Source organism: Nyctibius grandis, chromosome 16, assembly GCF_013368605.1.
Source record: "Nyctibius grandis isolate bNycGra1 chromosome 16, bNycGra1.pri, whole genome shotgun sequence".
Taxonomy (NCBI): Eukaryota; Metazoa; Chordata; class Aves; order Nyctibiiformes; family Nyctibiidae; genus Nyctibius; species Nyctibius grandis.
Window position 1 is genome coordinate 2,021,709 of NC_090673.1, and position 11,619 is coordinate 2,033,327.

The 11,619-nt window shown below is 41.0% G+C and overlaps 1 protein-coding gene across 1 annotated transcript in view; it reads left to right on the top strand.

Moving 5' to 3' along the window:
- TTLL11 (tubulin tyrosine ligase like 11) overlaps positions 1 to 11,314 on the top strand; it is a 34,914-nt gene extending 23,600 nt beyond the window's left edge. The window contains exons 7-10 of the mRNA XM_068414161.1: positions 4,448 to 4,699; positions 6,712 to 6,818; positions 8,616 to 8,947; positions 10,198 to 11,314. Coding sequence (XP_068270262.1) covers positions 4,448 to 4,699; positions 6,712 to 6,818; positions 8,616 to 8,905 — 649 coding nt within the window. The 3' untranslated portion in view covers positions 8,906 to 8,947; positions 10,198 to 11,314. The remainder of the gene's footprint in view (positions 1 to 4,447; positions 4,700 to 6,711; positions 6,819 to 8,615; positions 8,948 to 10,197) is intronic.
- Positions 11,315 to 11,619: the final 305 nt, after the last annotated feature.

The window sequence follows — 11,619 nt, forward strand, 5'->3', positions numbered from 1 at the left end:
TGTGGAGCAAGTCAGGATCCACACTCAGTTTCTACATCCTGGAAACACTCATTTGCAGTGTGTTACGGCAGCAGACTTCCAGAGTCTTCTCTTTCCTTTCAAAAGCTATTTAATCTTTAATGAGAAGTTTATTTTTATAATAAATCCACCCAATCTGAAGAGGCAGTGAGCCATCCTTCTCAGAAAGGGGGCTGATGTCTGTGGAGCTTAGAGTATGGTATGTGGTAAACAAATAACGCTCTTGGGATGGAAAATGGAAAGCCTTCGCTGAGCAGATGCTGTGCGTGAGAGCTGCTGTGAGTGGTGATGACAGACTGCGGGGGCTTCAATTTAACCTCTTCAGGAATCTGATAAATTAGTTTTTGTTAAGCAAACGGCAAGGCTACGGAGTACATTTTGAATTTATCCTTGGATTCACCTGAAATGTCATGTTTGCCAGCTCTCAGAAGCAAACGTAGTGTGCACCGTTCCTTTCACCCTTCCAGAGTGAACGCGACGTTAGGCCTTGAAGGTGCAGGCAGAGTTAGACGTGGTCATGCTCATGATAAGGTTAAAATCTAAGTGAGGTGATTTAACTGCTTTATTTCTCTGAGAGATGGATTCTTTTTTCTTGGAGAGAGATGGGAATTCTCACTGCTTTCAGCCCTTTCTGCTTCCAGCAGACAGGACAGCTGCTGCATTTTCAAAACGTATTTTGTATGATGTGAAGTTAGTTGTCTGCCAACAACATGGTGATTATCAATCCTTATTTTCAATGCAATTGATTCAGCTCTTTGAGATATGGACCCTTTACTGTGGTTGCTTTGACTGCCTGAAAGCGTTCTTGAGGTTTTGAATAAACTATATGTAAGAGCAATAATGTTTCCAACCTAACTTCAAAAATCTCTTACTCTGTGGGGTTTAATATTCTTTTAATACTTCTATCTTTGTGCAGCTTTATTATTATTTTGAAAGGAGGAAATGCTTGTGCTATTGATGTATTTTACTTTGCCAGAGGGTGACGAGGAGATGAATGTTCAGTTTCTTGAAACGAAACTCGCAAGTGGCCAGTGCAAAACAAAAGATGCTGATTATTCACACAACACACAGTCAAACTATGAAACTTCTTGCTGTCACGTACTGTGAGTGCTGGAAGTCTGTGTGTGTTAATAAAAGTAATGGGATTAGTTCATAAAAGAAAATTCCTGAATGGCTGATAATGCAGAGACACTGCTCTGGCTTTGAGTTACTCTTTCCTAAAGGATTTCTTTCTGTGAATGAGCACACAAACATATTTTGTACCTACACGCTCCAGTAACACGTACCTGTTTCTAGGGAGGTCCATATACTGTGGTGATAAACGGGTGGATAGATAGATTTGTCATGCAAAATATTCTCTGCTTTTAACTATGCTAACATAGTCCTTGCTTTGAGAATAGAGGCTCAGCTGAGGGAATAATTGTAGCTTCAGAATCCAGAACATAATATTTTCTTTTATTAGGTAAGCAGTTTCAGCTGATACCAAAATTGCCTAATTTATACTTCTAGTGATGCCCTAAATGTTAAATATATCAAGTGAGCATTCTTAGAAATATTAATATTGCAATTCTTACCCAATTTTACTCTAAACTTGACAGCTAGATTTTATATACAAGTATACAAAATGCTGCGAATTTTGAAGCCTTTAATTAGTGGTTGCAAATTTGTTTGTCCCTTAGCAACTTGTATTTGCATAAAGATTAGGGCCGGTCGAATGAAAGGGATAAAACATAGATGGAGGAAACATTAATAAATTAGTAATCATGTATAAAAGATAAGTAGTCTTAGATGTCATTTCCATAAGCTTTATTAAAATTGAAATTCTTTTTTAAAGATACAGTTAATGTTTTCTCCACAGTTGATCATTTCTAAAGAGAGATCTGTCATGAGCTGCAGAATTAGAGAAATTAATGTATTGAGGTCAGACATTAGTATGTAAATTAAGGTTTGCTTTTATTCTGTGTGGCAACAGAAGCATTACCTTATATGTGACCTTTCATTCATTCAGCCTGACTCAGCTGTGTCAGTCAAAACAATTAATTCTAAGGAGCAGCTTTAAAGCGTGGGGCTCAGCTTGCTTCTCCTCCCCTTGCCTGGTGGAAATCCCGTGAGGAAGGAGCTAGCGGAGGGAACCTGGGCAAGATTCTTTCTGGAGATTTGTTTCAGCATTTTGGAGTTTCTGGTCCCTTCCCCACAACCCCACTGCAGCCCTTGTCCACAGACATTTCGCAAGGTTGAGAACCCAGACTCCCAAGGGGAAGCCCTGAATGACACAGTATATAAGGTGTCTCCTGGAAGTTACTTTCAGGAGTAAGAAAGAACTGGATGGTAAATACACACAGGAGTTTTCAGCAACGCTCTGGATCTGACAGGGAACATTACAAAAATGTGTACTTCTGTTTTTTCCAACTGACTGATGAGTTAATGGTAGAAATGGAGGTGAAAATCCCCCTTCCGTTTTCATCGTTGCTGGACTTTGAGCTGTATTTCTGCTTTTTGTAGCTGTACTGCCAGTGCTTATACTGGTCTTTGATGGCACGACCCTGGGGGAGTCCTGTCATCCGACTCACCCGTGTGGTGTGGCGATGGCAGATGGCAGCGAAACGCAGAAGAAAATGTAATGGTGCATTGCAAGCGAGCGTAATTTATCTAGTGCTAGGGCAAAAAATACATTGCGCAATGTTTCCCTGCAAAAACGTGCAGATCACAGTAAAATTCTGTTTTTATAGACACCGATATATAATATATAGACACCGACATATATACACAGGCTGTAATATACCTAGCTAGGCAGTTTTTCTTAATTAGTTGTGTTGAGACCACGTTGAGATTGGGCGCATGCAAGTGTGTTGAATAGATCTACAGAAAATAAACTTTTATTGAAGTACTGTCCGTGGTAAAGTGGAGAATTATACTCTGAATATAGTCAGCTTGCAGTTAAGGTGAGCGTGCAGAATAGAAAAGTCTATGTGTCAATTCAGTTTTACAGATATGGACAAGCTCTTCTGCAGGCTGGCTCCGGAAAGTCTTGGTTTTATTAAAAGCACAAAGTATAACTTTCACTTTAATTCAAATTAGATGATCAAATTAATTAAGCTCTAGTACAGTAGAAAAGGAAACCTCAGAAAATCTTGAGGGGGAAGCAAAAGAATGAAAACCAGTCATTAAACTTTATAAAAGCAATAACCTGTAAAAGCAAATTAAGTATGTTCTCTTTTTTTACTTAATGGAAATACAAGGTTTGGCAGTAAAGATTAGAATTAAGTTTTCTTGTTCTCATTTATACGTTAGAAAAATCTATAAAATAATTAAGCTGATAGGAATGAGACATGCAATAGCATACAAAAAAAGCTGGTTTTATTTAAAAAATACTTTTCTAATATGAAATATGGTTTTAAGAGCTATTTTAGTCGAAGTTTGAAATGGGAAGCTGGTTTTGAGTTTTTATCCATGACCTCAAAGGCAGCCTACAGGCTTTTCTCCATAGAAAGGAGGGGACGAAGGAAATTCTAGGTGGTAATTTAGAGTGAAACCACCATCCAATCCTACATGAGAAAGAACTAATAGTTTATTACTTGAAGCTTTACTTAATTAAAGACAAAAATAACATTATTTTTCTACTTTGCTGTCTGCAGCAAAGAGGAACGTTACCCAAGCACTGCCTAAGTTTTTAATGTATTTTTTAAAGACTTTTTAGAGTCTGCTATCTCAAAAAATTATGTTTTGGAACACCATTTAGCTTTATTTAGGGAATTTGGCAACGACAATGGAGATGAAATAATGTATTTTGACAGTATGCACAGAGGATTTGAAGAAAAAATAATGGGGTTGACCAGAAATTGTCTGCTGAATAGTGCCAGTGCATTTACGTGAACCATACAGCTTCTGAACGTATCGTTAGAACTTATTTTTTGCAAATATATCTTACTGTACTTACTTATCAGGGAAGGTAAAGGCTTCTAATCATTATTGGAAAATAAGTTTAGATTATTACAATCTCTAAGCATTTCCCATTAAATGTTCAATGAAATTCCATGAAACTCATCTTTTTTCTACATACCTGAGTTTGTTTGGTGCTGATGGTAACTGCACGTTGGTGTCGTTGGTGGTCCCTTGTCTACGGGGCAGAAGTTAGCCTGCTACCTTCTGCGAGCTTGTAAAGACCTTTTCAAAGGAATAGGGATGTTCTACAGCATCGTAAGGCATCTAAATTGAGAAAAACAATTTCTGTGTTATGGGGGGGGGAAGGTTGAAATGTACGGCTTCAATGTTTAACTACGTGGACTTAAAATCTTCTGCCATGTTAGCAAAAATAACCCAGTGGGGCCCGATTTGTTGAGCACCTGCTGTTACCCCAGCTTCTTAGAGCGATCTGAGATTCTTGTAAGAGTAAGGTTGACGTAAGACACAATTATTTCATGTGCTGCAGGTGCCAGAGCTCAGACCCTGTGTCGGAAGCCAAGGAGGAGGTGTGGGGCGCGGGACCGGCCAGCAGCCCGGGGCAGGACACCGCACCCGAGGCTGCCCTGCCCTCCCTCTGCCTCAAGCAAGTGTTCCCCAAGTACGCGAAGCAGTTCAGCTCCCTGCGGCTTTTGGACAGAGTGGCTGCGCTGTTTATCCGATTTCTTGGCGTAAAAGGGACAACGAAGTTGGGGCCGACAGGTTTTCGGACGTTTATAAGGTTAGTAAGGTGAAGGGTTCTTTAGGAATTGCTTAAAGTGTAGTCAGGAAGTTAGAAACTCCGGATCCCTGGGCTTACCTGAAGCTTTGTTGAATAAAAGCAGGCCCTAACAGTGGTACACTTTGAGCTTGTAGGTTTAGTAATGCCTGCTAAAGAAACTTTTCCCCATAGGTTCCGTTGAACCATTGCATATTTTTTATAAAATAGATATATTTATAATTCCAAGCTCCCAAAATACCTGACCTATGAAGCCGTGTCTGTATCCTACAGCAGATCAGTGATATGTGATATTTGGGAGATGCTATTTGCAGTCTCAGTCGACATGTCACGTTCCCAGTGAATCGGGAATGCCATTGTGAGAAAGTGACAGCCAAAACTGGGTCACTCGATGTGGTTCTGCGGGCGGTGGGGGCACAGCCGCCTGCCCCGGGCCACGGGAAGGGATTTCCAGACGCCGGTCGCTGATGCATTGTGGCTGAGGATTTGCGTTGTGAGATTCTGACTTGCAACAGCAAGGAACTCAATCTGTTTTTTCACATGCTTTGTGAGGGTTTTTTTCGTTGTTTTTTATGGATATATCTGTTCTAGTCATGGTACAAATATCTCATTTTCTGTCTTTCGTTGACAATGACAAAAGAAATAAGCAGCAGCAGCAGATGTACTCTTAAAATACAGATCCTGTTCCTATGCAGAGGCATTTAGCATTCAGGAATGAATATAAACAATTTGATTTATACAAATTACAATATATAGAAAATGACTGAAGGCATCTGCTCTATCCGCAGACCAGTACAGGATTGTTTCCAGTTCTGTATTTTCTATTGTTCAGTCCTGCCTTAATTTGGCACTTGTCAGAGGAACACAGAATAAATGCCAAAATTTTCTTTTAAGAATATTAAAATAAATTGCCTTATCTCAATGAAATAGCATTTGCAGTTTCCTAATGCATGTTGAATTAAACTTTTTAATATTGGCAAATATTTTGTTTATTTTTTCCCGGAAGATCTGCTATATGGCCCTTTTCTGAAATGCTGTCATTACTACTCATTTCAGAATTAAGGTCATGTTTTTAAGATGTGAGCTGTATCACTTTTCAAGAATAAAATGGTACACAGGTGTGACTGTGTGTGTGTGCATATGTGTGTGGGCAAGTGGTTGCAGAGACTAATCACGCAAATTTTAGCTCATCAAAATCTGTTACCCATCAATAATTTCTTCATTCTAAAAAATAACTAAAAGGGCAATGCCAAACATGGCTCTAGTCTTTGTTTGGATGCTGCCTAAGATTTTTGGGGGATATCTAGGCCAGACCTTAACTCTTTATTTTAAGGGGAGCTCTACTTAGGCTACTAAAGAGTAAGATTCTTTTAAATTATCTGGGGTTTGGGGTTCGTGGGGTGGGTGGTTTTTTTTTTTTCTTTTCTTTTCTGGCTAGAAATTTTGGCCAGCTCTTTGGCATGTGGACTAGTTCCATCCAGGCTGCCAGACATCTGGAAATGCTGGACAGATGGCTAGTTCTCATCCACTGAACACCACCGCACTGCAGGCTCAGACCACACAAGCGTCAGATCTCCTACGTGTGCTTATCACCAAGAGCCCGTGGTGCGTCCGGAGATGCTGCTGTCCTCTGTGCTGTGTTCAGTAATGTGCAGGGTAAACTCTGCAGTGGTCAGGCACGGAGGAGTAATTCTGTGCCTGAAAGCTTTCCTCCAGCCCTTTTCAAACAGGATCAGTCAAATGAAAGAGTATTTCTCTGTGCAAACTCCACCTCGTGTAGATAGTCTGGGTGGATTTGTGTTGGGTTTCACAATGTACCAATTAATTCCATTCTGTTACGGGCTCAGAAGGAGTAAGAGCAAGAGCCTGGGAGGAAGCTGTTACAGTGGGGGTGTGCATATGACATGGGCAACCTTTTCTCCCAGTGTTCTCTCAGTTGCCCTTGCAGAATTTTTCCTGACTTGGCAGTGTGGACGTAATCAGAATTTCTTCTTTATTTTGTCTGTTTTTAACAGAAACTGCAAACTAAGTAGCAGCAATTTTTCAATGGCTTCTGTAGATATCTTATATATTGATATCACAAGAAGGTGGAACAGCGTGGGAATCGACCACAAAGAATCAGGTAACGCTATTTCGTATTTGAAGACTGTAGAAACTGGGGTGTTATTGCAATTTTGGTAGCTCAAGGACACCGCAAAAGTTCAATACAAAAAAAATGGGAACAAGGCATGTACATCTGAGGCACGTACACGTGCAACAAATTCTTCTATTTAGTTCTGTGGCAGTTTGGCTTTATCTACAGAATAGATCACTCTTCTTTTTCAGCTTATTTATGGGAACAAGTCTTGTGCAAGCCCCTTTTTATGCTTGCAATTTTGCATTGGTGAGACTTGTTGCTGTTTTCACTAAATGCTTCACATGAGTGTCACTTACGGGGAGAAAGTGTGTCTGCTGGCAAAGGTGCTTCCCCTGCCTGCAGCTCACTGTGACTGATAAAAGAATTTCCTGAGCTGGCAACTGCTGCTTTCAGATAACTCAACAATTCCTTCGCAAGCTGTTTTACAGCCAAGATCGTAAGCGACCCCAGCTGCAGCCTTAGTTGAGAGAATTTACACTTCAGAATGTAATTGTAATATTGTGAAAAGGTGCCTTTCCTGCAGCATCAATAAGCTAACATTAAGTTAAAAAACCCAAACCTTTCAATATCTCGTCCTAAAATAATCCTCCTAAGCGTATGTTCAAACTGGGAGAGCCAGTTAAAGCACAAAGCAGCTGTAACTGTTCCTTGTTGCTGGCATTCTGCAAAACCAATTGGGGCCTGGCTGCTTAATTAAGAATTAAAGTGTGTATTACTTCAGGGTTTTAAATACAATAATCAGTGTTAATGTGCAGCCCCTCTTTCCGTTGGCTGTGGCAATGTGTTATTAGTGAGATGGGATCAAACACCACCTGAGGAGTCTGTGCCGCAGCAGGTGGCTTCTGCAGGGGGCTTTTGTTTGAGAAGGGGCAGAGCAGAGAGTTTTGTTACAGCAGAGAAATTTTTTGGCACTGCACCACTTCCCCTTCATACACACTTCAAGTGTTTTTCTTGCAGGTGAAACAAAACTACTATTGTAGAGTTAGTGGGTGGGGTGGAAAGCATGGCCTGTTTGCCTTCAAAAGGCAGGCTGAGGACCCACACCTAGGGCAGGCTTTGCAGAAGGAAAGTAACGCTTCAAATAAACTCACTTCTGTGATGAGGTGATACCTGCTAATGGGGTTATCTTTATAGTGCTACAGACTGAAATGCCGTGCTGTTTCAGTAGTTCTACATTTGAACTTTTGGTTTAGGTCCACCTCTAAAAATACAAGGTTTAAATGACCCAGTTCAGGTGCTGATAGAAACTTGTTTTTCTCTCCAGGTGGATTGTTTTCCTTGAAGCTCAATATGTTACTGTGTGTGTGACTTGGTTTCAACTTAATATTTGAGGCAGTAGAAATCCAGGCTGATATTACATCAATTTAATTGTACAGCATCTTAAAACCAGTTGTTGCTGTACCAGTTTGCCGCTGGATGCCAGGCTGGGGTCAGGCTGAGGTCTGTAAAACCAGAAACAGCTTCAGTGCCAGAGAGTATCACCCGTCTGTAACCCAGCCCGGGTATGCCCCGTACTGAAACACTACATGAGCTCGTCTGTGTTACATACAAATACAGCCTTGTCTTTTGGTCTTTGAAGGACAGACAGTTTCTTAGTGAGCATTCTAGATGGCTGCTGTTTAAATTAAGATGTTAACGAACACGATTGTATGTGTCCACACCCAGCACACACACGTTTGGCCTTGCTGCCAAAAGAACCAAGAGATATTATTGTGTTTAAAGGATGTCGTTTGCTAGAGAACACTGTGCTAGGAATCTCCTGTAAACACCTTTTCCTTGCAGGAATGTGCTTGCAAGCCTTTGTCGAAGCTTTCTTCTGCCTGGCTCAGAAAAAATACAAGTCCCTCCCACTTCACGAGCAAGTGGCATTGCTGATCTATTTTTGTGAGTATCAGCTGGCTGCCCTGGACGAAAAGCGCCCGGTTTGTGGCCGCGGGATCGTGGAGCGCCGAAGTGCAGTAGTTCCTTGTCAGGCGGATGGACTTCACCTTACCCCAGCTGCACAGACACCCCTCCTGAGCCGCACTGCCACAGCTAGTAAATTTGCAGATGATGGAAGTCATCGCTGTTAATGGTGCTAATTCACCAGGAGAGAACTGAGAATTAATCCCCAGGTATGTGTGTGTACTGCAGGAGGAGAGACAGACTCTTGAACTCCTCCATCTGATAGGCACAATTATTTATTTCAGCTTTTATTTATTTACGCTCTTCAAAAAGTCTGCTGCAAGCTCCCATTCTCAATGAATGACCCTGGCAATGGCTATTTATTTACCTCTCTGTTGGACCTACAGTACGCCTCACGTGACAAACTGTGCTTTCACCCCAAGTGTCTGCAAAACCACGGGTGACTGCAAGGACCAAAGTACAGTGGGGTGGTAACGAGCCCCATGGGATCGAGAGGCACACTCGTATCAAAGGAATTACATTGCTTTGTGTGTGCTGGACCTATCATGGAAACCCAGTAAGGAGCTGCAGCCTCAAATACCAGTTGTGGACTTTGGAAAAATGAAACCTGGAGTTATGTGTGTGGTCAGACTTCAGGCTTTGACCTTCTTCTTTCAGTGGCTTGGACTGGACATGTTGGAATCAATGCAGATTTGGTCATTGTCTATGTACTTATTTTTTTAAAGTCAGTCTTAAAACACTGAAATCATATTTTGGCTTCTACTGCTTTGTACATGTCTTTGCCATGACAAGTACTGTTAAGTTTTTAAAGAAAAACTAAAGATGTTTATGCTTTTGCTTCCACAGAACCAATACGCTTACACTTATTCACAGAAAAAATTTACTTCAAGTCAAATTTGGTGAATCAAGTGGTGATTTTGTCTTCGGGTACTAAGCACTGCTTCTGCAAAAAGCTTTACAGTGTAAAGGCCTGAGAGTTCATTTAAATTCCAGTGAAACCAATTCTGTCACTGACTTTAGGCTAAGCTAATTGTATTCTAGGTTTGCTTATTTTTTGCCTTTTGCATGTGTGGTACCTGATTTGGACCTGCAGTAGCATCTAGAGCAGACTTTTTTCTTCTGTCTTTGCACATATTCTTCATTTTTTCCCTTAAATAACAGTATGACTCTGTACAAATTAGATCTATATTATTTAACAGGATATTTTGTCAAGAATGCTGGGCTGTACTGCTGGAGTTGTGCAGAGTAGTCTTATTTTTCAAGAGATGAACCATGACTTCCATAATCACGCTTTGCTTGGGGGAAGGCTGAAAGAACAGGAATAACTGGGAACTTCAGGGCTGTCCAGGCAAATTCTCTTCGGTCTCATATTTTATTACAGTGGCATATGTCTACGTCTGGGTTTGAATTTCCTCCTTTGTTCTATTCTTTAATGTTAATGGGTCTGCTTATGTTCCAGTGTCCTTCATACTGTCAGAAGTCGCAAAGCTGTGAGGTGCCACAGCGCCTGGGCAGTCAGCTGTGGGTTGGAGAAGATTCCCTGAGCTCCGTGGCAGAATGCTCCCGTGGCTGGTGTATCCGACCGGGGCCTTGGGAGCGCATCGTCAGCGCAGAGGGCGTCCACCCGTTGGGTGTCACGGACTAAATGCACACACCGTGTCAATACAGCACAGGAGTGGCGCTGAGCCCACCCGAAACTAATACCTGGCATGTGTTATTATGGGATGTGGGCATCCCTTCTTCTCCTTGTCTTTTTCTTTAACACCAGTAAGAGTAGTAGTAGATGATCTTTTTTAGTTCAGTGGCTGGACTGGTTGAAATTTTATATATTGTACATAAGAGGACAATTGTAGCCTAATGCCACTGCCCTCAGCCTTGTTGAAGTTTCATAAAGATTATTGCAGGATGAAGTTAAAATGCCAGGCTCCAAGATCTGGCATCTGTCAGAACAAATGAAGCTGAAAGGGTCATTTTTTTTCTTTTCATACTTTCATTGTAATATATTTGAAGACATTTACAAGTTGAAAAATGGTTACTTCTCATTTTGTGACATCTGACATTTGTCTTGCAATTGGCGGCGTGTTACTAGAGAACAGCTTGTGATTGATGTTCTGCAAAGCCAGAGCTACAGAAGAGTCAGATTTGAAATGCTACCGCTGCGAATGCCCTTCCTTACAGCTTTCAAGTAGTACAATCTATGGCCTAAAATATCCAGGTTTTGCTATTGTATAAATTCCCCTGATACCAGTGGAATAAATTAACTATTGTATATAGTGAACGCTGGTAAGATCTCTCTCTGTTTGGAGAGCTTTGTATTCTCTGGATCTAGTACACATTTTTATAGCCTCTGCATACACAGGCTCACGCAGTACGACCTGTTTATCTCCCACTTCAAATATGAAGGGTCCCTTGTAGAATAGTCAAAATGTTCAGTCATCTGCCTCTAGTAATCCAGTGTTCATGTATTTATGTAATTGGAAAATTGAATGCCGTATTATTCTCGGGGGGAGGAGTGGGATAAAACAGGAGTGTACTTTAGAGACTTAATGACAAAGTCACATTTCTCTTCCCTCCCATCTAATGCAATTTCCTCTGCATATTATCTAGCATCCAAAGCAATTTCACATAGCCTTTAAGTTACACGTAAAAAAATGACCAGAGACACTTTATTCAGAACATGAATGCTAATGCACTGATAATCTGTTAATCCTGAGGTACCTTTCTAGCAAAAGCAGCAATACCTGAAAGATAGTAGGTGTTGGTTTTTTAACAGTACTTTTCTATATATCTGTATATTTTCAGAGTTAACACAGCACTCACTGTTCCGTTTATGAGCATAAATGATATGAACGTTGCGTACCAGTGAAGCCTTTCTCATTAC